The sequence below is a fragment of the Cyanistes caeruleus genome, chromosome 24, assembly GCF_971803275.1.
Source record: "Cyanistes caeruleus chromosome 24, bCyaCae1.hap1.1, whole genome shotgun sequence".
Classification (NCBI taxonomy): domain Eukaryota; kingdom Metazoa; phylum Chordata; class Aves; order Passeriformes; family Paridae; genus Cyanistes; species Cyanistes caeruleus.
The window spans coordinates 2,527,126-2,540,343 of NC_141724.1; the positions used below are offsets into that span (position 1 = coordinate 2,527,126).

Genomic DNA, 13,218 nt, shown 5'->3' on the forward strand with positions numbered 1-13,218 from the left:
CTCGTGCTGTGTGCTGTGTGCACTTGAGTGTAAATATCTGTCAGTGTTTATTTGCAATAAAGAGACTTAAAAAAACACAGAGCATTTCCTGTTATTTTCCATTGTTTGCTCTAACTCTCTGCTGTGTGCTGGTTTTCTGAGGAGGTGTGGAGCTCAGGGAGTCTCTGGGATGTGTTTGGAGGAAGAGGGGCTGCAGGGGTGGGCAGGTGTCCTCTGGTTTGGGAGTTTGAGTTGCAAATGGGGACTCCTAAATCCCACTGCTGTTCTCCTTCTCAGCTTTAAGGGTGTTTTTACTGGAGTTCAGAATCTCAGGGTTTCCGTGGAACTGAGCTTTAAGGTCCTTTCCAAGCAAACTGTTCTGGAATGCTCTGCATGTTCAGCTCTGAGCGATGCTCCCAGGGACCTCCTGTGCTGCTCCAGCTGGAGCTGCTTCCATGGGATTAGGTGGGGCTGGCTGAAGAAGCCCCTTTGGAATGCTGGCCATGGCTTTCTGAGCTCAGAGGGGATAAACTCAGGGTGAAGCAGCTCCGAGGACTTCCCACACTGTGCCCGAGGTCCCAGTGGAGCAGCTCAGCGAGGATCATTTCAAACACTTGGCACCTCCACACATAAAAACCAAACAATTTCAACATCTGCTTGGGCTGCATTCAGTTTTGTTGTGTTTTGCTCTGGGGCTGGAATAAACCCCTTCCTTCTTGCTCGGGAGCAGTTAATGATTTATGGGTCAACAGGTCAGCTCTGGTTGGTTTCTGCAGAATTGGAGCTTGGTGGGGCCAGATCTGAGCATGTGGGTGTTACAAAACTCCTGCTTTGCCTGGGGCTGGAGCCTGGGGGGCTGGAGGAGAGCAGTCCCCGTTTCATCCTGCAAGTGCTGAACACGCCTGGGCTCTCCCATCTCCTGCCTCCACACCTCCAGGTAAGACAATTCCCAGCCAGGCAGCTCCAAGTGCTGCTCCTGAGAGCTGGATTGGAGCTTCTGTGCAGCTCCAGCAGGTACAAAGGTCTGGAAATTAAATCAGGTGAGAGCAGGAGGTGTGGCAAGGATTGTCAGATAGGCAGAGGGGTGAAACAGGCATGGGAAACGTTGGGTTTAGGGCAGGGAGCAGTGAGGGGGACCCTCATTTCCAAGAGGTTTGGGAGGGTTCAGGCTCATGAATGACTGGATAACACAGAGAGGGCTCTTACAGATCCCTAGGGGTGCCAGGCGAGTGCAAATTGCACTTAAATTCCATTTTGTAAAGTAGTTTGGTTTGATTGACTTGTGAGCTCTACAGCTTGACTCAGGTAATATTTGCACAGAACTGATGAACTTTTTGCTTAAATCCTTTTCTCTCTCTCTGAGGGTAATTCATTGTTAGGGAGCTCTACTGGTGACTCCAGCAGGATTTCTTCTGACTAGGACTTGACTTCCAAGAGATTTATTGCTACAAATAAAGTGTTTTACCCATAAGTTTCCAGAAAAGAAATTCAGCTCCTGCTCCTTCTGCTCCTCTCCTGTGACTGTAGGAACTGCTCAGGGGTGGAGAAATCAGACCTGTGCATACAGCTGAGTATAAATACCCCTAAAGACCCCTCTGCTGTCTTCACAGATACTGGCTGAGGAGGGGAATGTGGTAACATCTGTGGGATCTCCAGGCAGGAATAAACATGTCAGCCTTGGAGCTGGGGAGGCTGAGGAATTGTGCAGCTGTCCTTGGGTCACTCCTCACTGCTGCTCTCATTGTGACTGTCCACAGTAAGTGAACGAGGCCATCAGGATGAACTGAGATTCCCAAAGGAAAACTTTCTCCTGGGTTTTACAAGACTTGGATCCTGCTGTTTTCCTCATTGCCTCTGCCTTTCAAGGGCTCTGTAAATCTTTGTGATCAGAATCCAGCTTCCTTTGCCTTTTTTCCCCCTTTCTGTGGGAAGCAGATACAAAACTATTTCAGGTGAAAAAGTGCAATAATTTATACTAAATGGGGAGAAAAAAATGCTTCATCTGGAATTTGTTTCTGGCTGAATCTGCTGGCTGAGGTGTGAGGAGCAGGAATGGTGAAGTTCCTCCAGATCCCCACCAGCCACAGGCTGCACTTCTCTTTGCTTCTGGCCTTGAGGAGAATTTGGAGCGCTGAGGGGTCCTCCCCTGGAGCTGCAGGGTGAATCAGGCCTGGAAGCCCGCTGGTTTTTCTCCCAGCACGTTTCTGGTGGGCTCTGTGTCCGCAGGTCTCTGCGCGGCCCCGCCGCGGTCGCAGTCGGCAGAGCCCAAGGATCAGGTGGAGGACGTTGAGCTGTTCCCCTATGGATTCAGGATGGAGCTGGTCTGTCGGCCAGGCTACGGGAGAAAAGCTTACACTCCAAACGTCCTCATCTGTGGAGCCAACGGGGTGTGGCACGGGCCGAGTGACATCTGCATCCGTGAGTGTGCTCTGGGTGTCCCTGCTCCCGTGGGAGGTGTCCCTGCTCCCGTGGGAGGTGTCCCTGCCTCATCAGCCCAAGGTGATCTTTAGGCTCCCTCCCAACCCAAACCGGCTTTTGGTTCTGTTTGCTGATGCTCTCAGCTCCTTCTGTTGGAGCAGTGCCCAAAGGTGGCAATGAGTGACCTGAAGGGGAGTTTTGTTCCTCTGGGTGCTGGCAGGAGCTGCAATCAGCTCTGGTGCTGGCTGTGCTCCACTGCTGGCTCCAAGGATGTCTTTCTGCTCAGGCATTTTGAACTCTGGTGTCTAGAAAAGCAGTTGTGAGCTGCAGAGGTGTCACACTGTGTTAGGAACTGTGAAGCGATGGCACACACTCTCTAGGTTTAGTTGCAAAAGAGAGCACTTTTTATTCTTCCAGATTTTCTTTTATAGACACTTCCAAGAAGGTCCAAAAAGGTAAAACTTTAATTGGTCATCAACACATCACAGTTAGGAACAACACCCCTCGACCGTTTCTTGCAAGTAAACAAGGAGACAACACCTGCAAATGTTGTTTTCCTTCTCTAAGGCCTGCTTGGATTCCTCCTTATGATTTCCCAGGCCAGAGTGAGCAAGTTGTGTACTTGACTTTCCCACAGGCTCAAGCTAGTGCCTGAAGCCTAAAAATCTCTTATTTGACCACTGTCAGCTCACTGTCAGAGGGAGAATCCTTTAGCTGGGCAGAGGCAGTGCCACAGGTCACTGCAAACCCCAGGGGCAGGTCTGGCCAGCATCGGGAGTCACGGGATAACCTCGGGCTGGACGGGAGATCTGAAGGTCTCTGATCCATCCCCTGCCTCACAACTGGGGGACTCTTTGGCTTTCCTGCCAAGAAACTGAGCTGGGAGCTGACTGGAGCCCTGTTGTCCCCAGCCAAGGCGTGCACCTACCCCGGGGAGCCGGCCCACGGCAGACTGCTCCTGCCCGGATCCTTCACTTTTGGCTCCACAGTGAACTTCACCTGTGACACTGGGTAAGCCAGGAGCATCTGAGCCACAGGCTTTCCTCCTCCCCAGACAGCTTCCCAAAGTTTTTTCCTGTCAGAGGCTCCCCCATTAATAGATAATTAATTAATAAATATCTGTAGATAGATAATTAATAAATATCTGTAGATAATTGCAGAAAATACCTTCTGAGTTTTCCTTTGGGAGCTTTAAGACTGCCTGTGAGTGTCTTGATCTCCTGCTTTGAGGAAGTTCTTCCCAAATTCAGGTTCACCCTCCTGGCTCTTCCCAAACCATTCCAAAAGTTTCGGTGTCTTTTTGAAGGAGAGATGTGAATACTGAGCTCAGAGGTGTAAGCAGTTAATAAAGTGTATTCTTTTCCTTAGAAACGTGTCATTTTTTTAAATTTAAAGAGTGCTTTTGTCAAAAGCCCGTCTATCCTTGAGAAAATGACACTGATGATGGATTTCTGATCTGCTGGAATTCTGACAAAGGAGCCCAAACCTTCCTGGTGGTGATGTGGGTAACACATCAGGGCTGAGTTTGTGGAGTAATTCCCTCTCCCCTGTCTCACACAGGTACAGACTGACTGGACACTCTGAGATTGAATGTGTGCTTAGAAACGAGGTTCTCACATGGAACAGAGACATTCCCACCTGTCAGGGTAAGCAGAGTTCCTTAACTATCTTCTTTAATTATCTGGGGTGTGGCTGGATAAACAAGCTGTTGTGTTGCTCTGCTGAGGATTTTGCCATCTCAGTGCACAGTGGAGCCTGGAAAGACATTTTTTAATCTGTGTTTCCCTTCCTGCAGAAGGAAATTCACTCTCTGGGAGTGATGCAGCTGCATTTGAGCCTGGGATATCCCAAACCTCCTCAGTGCCCAGTCAGAGCCTGGGGCTGGTGCAGCTCCTCAAAACCTGCCTTTCATTCCTGACCCTTCTGCCACCTCCTGTTTCCACCTTTTTCTGGCCAGATCTTTGGTTTAAAATGAATTTAATCCTTCTTATGTGATCTTCCCCTCCTTCCACAGCGATTCCCTGTGCACCCCCTCCAGAAATCGCAAATGGGCAGCACAGTGGGATGGACAAGGAGCATTTTGTGTACGGGGATTCTGTCACCTACTGGTGCCACAGCCCCAGGAAGGGGCAGAGACCTTTCTCCCTGGTGGGAGAGGCCACAATTATCTGCACAACCACGGATAACGTGAACGGTGTGTGGAGCAGCCCAGCTCCGGAATGCAAAGGTGAGCTGTTCCCACATCCCTGCACTGCTGCCTGCTCCTGCTCTGCTGCTTCCTCCCTTGGAACCTCCTCTCTCCTTCATCCTGCTGGAATGGAATCACCTCTTGCAGGTGGGACAGGAGTTAGGGTCTCCTCTGATGCTGACTGTGGCAGCAGGGATGTGGGAGTGGGATTTTACTGTGCTCACAGGGCAGGAGATCCCTCTCACCTGCTGTAAAAGAGAAGAGCTGCAAAGCATTCCCAAACCTGTGTTCTCTCTTTGCTTTGCCCTAAAACACCCTGCAGTAACCCAGGGTAAAGCCTATAAACCCACCCCATCACCCTGTCCTGGCCCTTTTCAGCCCTTTTGGTGGCAAAAGGCAATGGGGACTTTTTCAAATCCCTCACATCCCCTCTGAAGCCTAACTGCTGATTGCCTGTGTGCTTCCCCCGGCCCAGTGGTGACGTGTAAGCAGCCAAGAGTGGAGAATGGGAAGCTGCTGAGCGGGTACCGACCCCACTACACCTTTGGGGACACCGTGGTGTTCGACTGTGACTTGCACTACAGCCTCAGCGGCAGCGGGGCCTCCAGCTGCAGGGACAGTGACCTCTGGGAGCCCCCCCTGCCCGTGTGCCAGCGCAGTGAGTGTGCAGGGCCAGCAGCCCCTGGGACCCCCCTCTGCTCAGAGAGCATCCCCTGGATGGGGAATTACAGATCGTTGTAACGGTGAAAATTGTTCTGCGGTCCAAACTCAGAGTCCTGGAATGGTTTGGGTTGGGAGAGACCTTAAAGCCCATCCCACCCACCCCTGCCACAGCAGGGACACCTTTCACTGTCCCAGGCTGCTCCAAGGCCTGTCCAGCTCGGCCAGGGACACTTCCAGGGATCCAGGGGCATCCACAGCTTCTCTGGGCATCACCCTCATCAGGATGAATTTCTGACCTAAACCTGACCTCCTTCATCTTAAAGCCCTTCCCCCTTGTCCTGTCACCCCATGCCCTTGTGACAAGTCTCTCTCCAGGAGAAAAAAAAATATTTGTATGTTTTCATTTGTCTCCTTTGCATTCCCTCTTTACCCTTCCTGAACCCACATGATTCAATGCATCTCAGAATGAACAATGTGAGCCCATGTTTTTTACCCCAATTCCCTCCACCCCAGGCCCTGTGATGCTCCACTGTCCCTAAACTGGTGTCTCACCCCCAGGCAGCTGCGATGAGCCCCCGGATGTGAGGAATGCTGTGAAAGCCAAGCTGGCTGGGAATCTGTTCCCTGTGGACACCGTGGTCACCTATGAGTGCCAGCATGGCCACCAGTTCAGCGTGGGGAAAACCACCTGGAACATCAGCTGCCTGCAGGGTTTTGTGTGGAGTGAGCCCCCTCCTCCGTGTGACAGTGAGTGCCTGGTGGGGTGGGGACTGCCTGGGGGTCAGGGGGATGCCCCAGGGCCCAGCTTGGTCTTTGCTGATTCTGGAATTCTTGATTTATTCTCCAGCTGCAGAGTTTGCTTTGCTTTATTTGCCAGTTTTGCTTTCAGGTCCCTTGAACCTCTGGGAAACATCCATTGTGGTCTTGAGGGTGCAGCAGAAACATTCCACCCCCCAGAAAATCCCCCCAGGGATGCTTTTGGGGCAGATTTAATGTTACGATGTGTCTGTGTCCTACAAGACATCCATCCTCATCTTCACAACCATTTTCCTGTCTCCCACTTGGCTTTGCCGTGGTTTCACCCTTGCTGATGTTTGGCATTTCCCAGGAATTCATTGCCCAGATCCACACATCCCAAATGGAAAGCCCTTGCACCCATGGCAAGTGAAAGAGGGTTATGAGTACGGAGACAGGCTGGAAGTGGCGTGCAGTGAAGGATTTGCTTTCAGAGGCCGTGGCAGCAGCATCACCCTCCGCTGTGGCAGCGATGGTGGATGGGATCCAGCAGTGCCAGAGTGCATTCCAGGTGGGACAGAGGGGAGGGATGATCATGATAGAAGCCATGGAGAGCTTTCCCCCACTCCAGGTGGCCCCAGATCTATTTCTCCTGGGCTAATGTGGAATGTACAGGCGGCAAAAGATCCAGATGGGCCCCACAGAAAAAGAGCAAGGTTTTGGCAGGGCTGAGCTGGTGTCTGCAGAGGTGCAAGGGTGGTGTGTTGGAAGCTTCTAGAGGTTTGGGAGGTTCCTGAGAAGCCCTGGGAGACATTTACCCAGCTGGAAGGGGATGTGTTTGGGGCTGCTTTGCTGACACAAAGCTGGGGAGCACAGGATGTTCCCAAGGCATTTCCCCTGAGAAATGAGTGTAAATGAGTGTAAATACTGCTCCAACTCCTGACTCAGAACCACAGCAATAGCCACAAAAGCTCAGGAAAACCTTGCCAGGATGGAAAAACCTGCTCCACTTCCCAGGGCAGCCAGCAGAGCACAGCCAATTCCCTGTAGTGACCCTTTAGGGTCACAGAGGCAGCCTGAGACCCACACCTGGGGATGGCCACTTTTCTACCCAGGGTTCAGATTTGTTGGTAGCTCTTCTCCACAGAGAGCACAACTGGAGTTCTTTTTGGAAATACACAACATCCTTTATTCCCTGTTATTCCTAGAGCCACACTGCCCAGAGCCAGACATCCCTCATGGAAGGGAGGTTGGTAAAAGCAGGAGTGACTACCCCGTGGGGGCCCGGGTGAGGCTGGCGTGTCAGAAGGGCTTTGCCCTCAGGGGCCAGGCGTCCATCACCTGTGGGGCTGATCTGAGCTGGGAGCCCGTGCTGCCCTTCTGTGACAAAGGTACGTGTGACACTCAGGGGACAGATTGATCTGCCTGCAACACCTGCTCCTGGGGACACCAGCTCAGCCAGGTGTCCCCTCCCCAGAGCTGGAATTAGAATCATAAAGGTTGGGAAATAGCTCCAACATCATCAGGTCCAGGCTTTGACTGAATCCCACCATGGCCCCCAGGAGTGGGGAGGCCACCACTGGAAATACACTGATATTTCTGGAGCCCTGAGCTGCTGTAAGAGGCCAGAATCCAGGCAGCAGCTTGTGAATTTGCCTCACACCACCCATGAAGTGACCTTTGTGCTGCTTTCCCAGAAATGCTTTTGATTCTCACCTGAAGATGACAACTGCACGTGCCTTTCTTTATCAATTCCCTTTGTTCCACAGTCTGTGGGCCCCCTCCACAGATCTCCTTTGGGTACCACTCTGGCAGAGGTGACACAGAGTTCCCTTATGGCACCAGGGTGACTTATGAATGTGAAGAGGGGCTGACCCTCGTGGGGGACGAGTCCATCTACTGCAGCTCGGATGACGGGAAGAGCCTGGCGTGGAGTGGACCTGCCCCGGAGTGCAGGGGTGAGTGTGGGATCAGCTTAACCCCGGTCCAGGAGCTCCCAGCCTGGAGTGGATGAACCAGTGCAGCTCCTGTGTGACACCAGGACTCCTCAGCATGCCTTTGAGGCTGAGGGTCAATTCCTGCATTTGAGCAGGAAACTGCTGCAGAGAGCAGCAGGAGGAGCAGCTCTGCCCAGGTTCTGCTGTCCCCAGAGCCCATTCCCAGCTCTGCTCTGTCCCGCAGTGATCCGGTGCCCCAAGCCCGTGGTGGAGAGGGCGAGGATGACCCCACAGACGTTCACCTTTCCCTACGGGCTGCTCCTGCACTTCTCCTGTGATGAAGGCTTCAGGCTGCGCGGCGCTGCCCAGAGCCAGTGCCTGGCTGATGGCACCTGGGGCCCTCCCCTGCCCACCTGCCAGCCAGGTGAGTGCCAGCCCTGCCCTGCACAGCCCAGGTGCTGCTCTGCTGGCCCGCAGGGTGGTTTTTCCTCCATCTCCTCCCATTATTTGATGTTTTGTGTGTGTTTCCCCCTCAGTTAGGTGCTCCCAGCTCCCGAGGCAGGAGGACGTCGTGGTTCACTTCAACAAGCTGTGGTACGAGGTGAACGAAACGGTGTCCTTCCACTGCAAACGTGATGGGGCAGCTTCCAAAACCACCTGCTCAGCTGATGGCACCTGGACACCACCACCCTCGTGTGTAAGTACCACCAGCTGCCCCCTTTTTCCTCTTTCTTGCCCCATTTTTCCTGTTTCTTTCCCCATTTATAGCCTGGAATAGCTTTGGTCCAGCTTCACGGTGGCAGTTTCTCTGTCACCCCTCACTGGACTCTCACTCTGCCTTTGTTTTGGTTGTTTTAAAGAAGAAGCGTGATGTGTGTGAGAGGATTCTTCGAAACAAAGCAGCTTTCCAGTGTGGAATTCCTCTGTCAGAACTGAAAACCCTGCTGGAAGTCCAGAAACTCTACCTGGAGATCCAGAAACTTGAAAAGGAGCTAAAAATCGCCACCTACAGCTGACTGCTGGCACTGGCATTGTAAGAAGCATCCTCTGTGTGCTGGATCATGATGCTGGCTGAGGATTTTTGATGACTTTGTAAATTGTTCTAATGCTGAAGTGGCCAGGACAAAATTCATCAATCAGCCACAGGTTTGGTCACATGAGGAGTCGATGAGTTGTGAGTTAATTTTTAGGTTCAGTTTGTAGATCACTTTATGCCTTTTAAAGCTTCACATTTCGATCTGTTTGCCACGCTGGCAGGGCACAGCTAGGGAGGAATGGAGTGGAAAATGAATTTTGGTGGTACAAACAGGCATGAACGTGGTGAGAGCCACTCACTCTCCAGTCCATCCCAGTGGGAACATTCCCTCATTAGTGGGAACAACCCCTTCACTGCCTAATTACTTTTCTCATGGCCAAGAAAACCTCAAACCCTCTGTCCTAGCAAAGCAAAAATGTCAGTTTTCCTTCTCAAGCATGGGTCCATGGCAGTGCCACGTCTGTCTGTGCCCCAAGGACAAATAACTGTACAGAAATAAATGGCTGGTTTTTAAATTCTTTTTCTGTACCATCCAGTGAAAGGGAAGCTTTTGTGTCTTGTGTTGGGACCAGAGATTATAATAAACCTGCAATTGTAATGACAGCTCTGTCTGGGTTTTAATAATCTGCCCTATCTCTAGTAAAGGGAAGTGTTTACATAATGCAGGAAGTACATATAATATATAAAGTGTATATAATAAATAGGTTTATTTACAATGCATGTAAATGTTTATTTACAGTGTAAATAAACAGCTCAATTAGCTGCTGTTCCATGAGTGCAGGGATGTGGGGGGTGTTCTCACAGCAACCTGACCCCACACCCCACCTGCTCTGGATGTAAACAAGCTTCAGACACGAGGCCAGGCTGCTGCAGAGTGATTTTGGCTGGAAAACACCTTTATAGCTCCGAACATCTGCCTTGAAGATCCCTGCTGGGGAGATCAGGGCTGGGGGGGCTGTCCCCAACTTCCCGCTATGAGGAGAGGCCTGCTCAGGCCCCTGGACACAAACAGCGGCCTTTTCTCATGTCTCAAATAAAACTCACACCCCCAGGATCCTGATGTCAGATTGTCAGAGGTGTTTGCCACTCCAAGGGCAGAATGACTTCTAGGTTGGGATGGCTTGGGTGCAAGAGGAATCCTTCTGTGTTCATAATTTTTGGAGGCAGAGGCCCGCTCCCAGCCACAGGCCCTGGACATGAACGGTGGCTTTTCTCCAGGGGAAACAAAATTCACCCCCAGGATCCTGATGTCAGATTGTCAGAGGTGTTTGCCACTCCAAGAGCAGCCCGAGTTCTACATGGGGATGCCTTGGGTCTGGGAGGAATCCTTTTCCATTTGTAATTTTCGGAGGCAGGGGCCTGCTCCCAGCCACGGGCCCTGGACATGAACTAGCTGGGCTAGACCTCCTTCAACACCATCCCCATCCTCCTCCTTCCAGAGTTTCTCACTCCAAGGGCAGCCCGAGTTCTAGGTGGGGACAGCTTGGGTCTGGGAGGAATCCTGCTCCATTTCTAATTTTTAGAGGCAGAATTCCACTCATGGCAATGGGACATGATGGGCAGCCCTTTGTCCTTTTCCAGGGAATAACAAACTCACCCCTCCAGGTTCCTGATGTTGGTTTGTCAGGGGCCTTTGGCACTCCAAGGGCTATTTCATGAGTGCTTCCATTTGGAATTTCAATTCAATTTTCCCCCAGGCACAGAAAGTGGGGAAGAGTTTCCAGGATGCAGAACAACCTCTTGGAGTTCAAATTCCAGTGGGGGATTTTTCAGAAGAAAGCATGGAGCCATTTAATCTCCTGGCTCTGAAATTCTGCTGTGGCTTCCCAGAGATGTGCTGGATAAAAGGATGGAGCTGCTGTGGTTGGTTCCATCTTTCCCAGGATTTCCTGGCTTTTCCAACCTCAACAATTCCATGATTTTATGACTCTATGAATCCCATTTCAAAGGGACCATTTGGAAGCAAAAAATCCTGCTGCCTCCTTGTGTCCATCCCTATTTCATGAGTGCTCCCATTGGGAATTTAAATTCCATTTTTCCCAAAGTTGCCACAGGCACAGAAAGTGGGGAAGAGTTTCCAGGATGCAAAAAGCCTCTGAGGATGCGAATTCCAGTGGGGAATTTTTCAGAGGAAAACCTGGAGCCGTTTAATCTCCTGGCCCTGAAATCCCTCTGTGGCTTCCCAGAGATGTGCTGGATAAAAGGATGGAGCTGCTGTGGTTGGTTTCCTCCTCATTCCCGGGATTTCCTCGTTCCAGAGCCGCTGCCAGCAGAGGGCACGTTGGGACCGAGATATTCTGATTTCTGAGCCTCTCCATCCAGAAACCAAATCGGCAGCACCGAGTTTTCACAGCCCTCAGCTGTGAAAATCCCCCCCAAAAAATCCACCCAAATCCACCATCCTCCCACTTGAGACTGAAAATTCCTCTGAGCCCCCCAAATTCCTTGGATAACCAAATCTGAGAGGTTTTGGCTGCAGGTTGACAGTGACAAACACTTGATGTGTTCAGAAAGCTTCTGCTGGGCCAGCAGGGAATAAACTGAATTTCTGGGAATGTTTGGGGTTGTTTTTTCTCCAGGAATGAGAACTCCAACATTGTTTAAATCCACGGGGCTGTTGGGTTTTATATTTTATTTAGAGTTTTGAGTCATTTTTTTCTACTTGAGGGAGATTATTTGCTTGTTAAAGTGATATTGGCAGCAATTTGTGGTTATTGAAGACTCTGGAAGTGAAAGTCTTGGAGTTTTATCCCTAGATTTGTTATTTGGAAGAGGAATCTGATCCAGAAAGGAATTCCCAGCGAGGTGTGGGGATGTGGACAAGCTCTGAGTGCTCCCAGCTGGAATTTTGAATTTTCACAAAGATGCCACAGGTACAGAAAGTGAGGAGGAGTTTCCAGGATGCCAAACACCTCTCAGGGTGGGAGTTAAGATATTCCAGGGGGGAATTTTTCCAGGGGAAAACTCAGAGATGTTTATCCAAACCTCTAAATAACCACAGGGAAGAAGCTGTTCCCACAAAGCAACAAATTCCAGCTGCTGGAAATGCAGGGCAGCAGGAGATAAAGAGGGAATTTTGTGTGCTCCATATCCAGCTCCACTGGAAAAGTCTTGGGAGAGTTGGAATTCATCCACAGCCACCCCTGACAGGCAGGAGACTCCTCCCAGCTATTCCCAGGGAATCCTGCATGGCATGGACACCCCATGGCTCCTTCTGGAAGTTTTGCTCCATCAGGCTGAGCCTGCAGCAGATGCCAGGAGCTCTCTGTGGCCAGACTGGGATATCAGACATCATTCCTGCTTCCAGGATTTGATGGATTTTTGCTTTGGGCCTTTAATTTCAGCACCCAGTGATGTCAAATCTGTTCCTTCCCATCCCACCAGCTCCTGATCTAATCCACATCTAATCCAGCAGGAATTTCACCCCCAGCTCCAGGCTGTTCCCAGCCCCACCAGTGACTCAGGGGATGTTCTGCTCCCTCCCATCCCCCTGCCTGGAGTTCTGGGATCCAAAGGGATGAGGAGATGGATCCAAGCTGCTTTTTCCCTTTTTTGTTTTTTGTTTGTTTGTTTGTTTAAATTGTGCAGCTCAGAACTTTATTTTTCTGTGGAAAAGCAGATTTTGGGTTGCTGACAGAACAGAGGAGCTCTGCAGGTTTTGCTCTCTGCACTCCCTAAATCCCCTCAATTCCTTGGATTCTTCCAGAAAATGGGAATGCTCCTCACCTGCCCTCCTGAAGAGCAGAGGGTGACAAGTTCTCTGGCCAGTGCCACTTTGGACATTCCAGAAGCTGGATAGGACAGTCACTGGAGCAATTCCTTGGGATCAGGGATGCTGGGAATTGTCAGATCCACACATTCTGCAGAGCCAGGGCTGCTCCAGCCTCTCCTGCTTTATCCAGGGATGGTGATGAGCTGGTCCCTGAAATGGCCTGGGGAGACTCTGGGAATGGGGACACGAGAGAGGCCTCATCCCTGCCATGGATTCCTTTAAGGGATCCCAAAAACTGCCTGGAGAGACTCCAGGAACAGGGACACGAAGCCTCTGCCTCATTCCTGGCATGGATTCCCCACCAGAGCCTTCTGGAATCTCCCTTTTCCAGCTCATCCTCGATCAGGCAGGTGCAAATACATCATCCAACTGCAGCAATCCCAGAATTATCCCCATTTTCCGAGCCCTGTATCCACATTTGGCTGTTCTGCCAAGGCCAGGAGCCCATTCCAGGTGCCTGCCTGGATTTTTCCAGGGATCAGAGGTGGGG

General features: G+C 51.1%; 1 protein-coding gene across 6 annotated transcripts; it reads left to right on the forward strand.

The window, feature by feature from the left end:
* The first annotated feature begins 120 nt into the window (after positions 1 to 120).
* Positions 121 to 9,559, forward strand: LOC111939671 (complement component receptor 1-like protein). 6 transcript variants are annotated; one of them, XM_086861644.1, is made up of 14 exons: positions 121 to 916; positions 1,590 to 1,735; positions 2,206 to 2,397; positions 3,309 to 3,408; positions 3,958 to 4,043; positions 4,412 to 4,624; positions 5,061 to 5,243; positions 5,807 to 5,995; positions 6,357 to 6,554; positions 7,192 to 7,374; positions 7,753 to 7,941; positions 8,165 to 8,344; positions 8,457 to 8,617; positions 8,784 to 9,559. In XM_086861644.1, the coding sequence occupies exons 2-14, from the start codon at positions 1,648 to 1,650 to the stop codon at positions 8,934 to 8,936; spliced, it is 2,115 nt and encodes a 704-aa protein (XP_086717770.1). In that variant the 5' UTR covers positions 121 to 916; positions 1,590 to 1,647; the 3' UTR covers positions 8,937 to 9,559. The 6 variants fall into 6 exon arrangements, with proteins under 6 accessions (XP_086717770.1, XP_086717769.1, XP_086717771.1 ...); XM_086861643.1 differs by having other exon boundaries at positions 139 to 916; positions 8,781 to 9,559; XM_086861645.1 differs by lacking the exon at positions 7,192 to 7,374 and having other exon boundaries at positions 409 to 916; positions 8,781 to 9,559.
* The last annotated feature ends 3,659 nt before the right edge of the window (positions 9,560 to 13,218 follow it).

Coding starts and splice junctions, on each gene's coding strand:
- LOC111939671 (XM_086861643.1), top strand. CDS start 1,648: ATGTCAGCCTTGGAGCTGGGGAGGCTGAGGAATTGTGCAGCTGTCCTT. Junction 2,398..3,308: donor GCCGAGTGACATCTGCATCC/GTGAGTGTGCTC, acceptor TGTTGTCCCCAG/CCAAGGCGTGCACCTACCCC. Junction 4,044..4,411: donor AGACATTCCCACCTGTCAGG/GTAAGCAGAGTT, acceptor CTCCTTCCACAG/CGATTCCCTGTGCACCCCCT.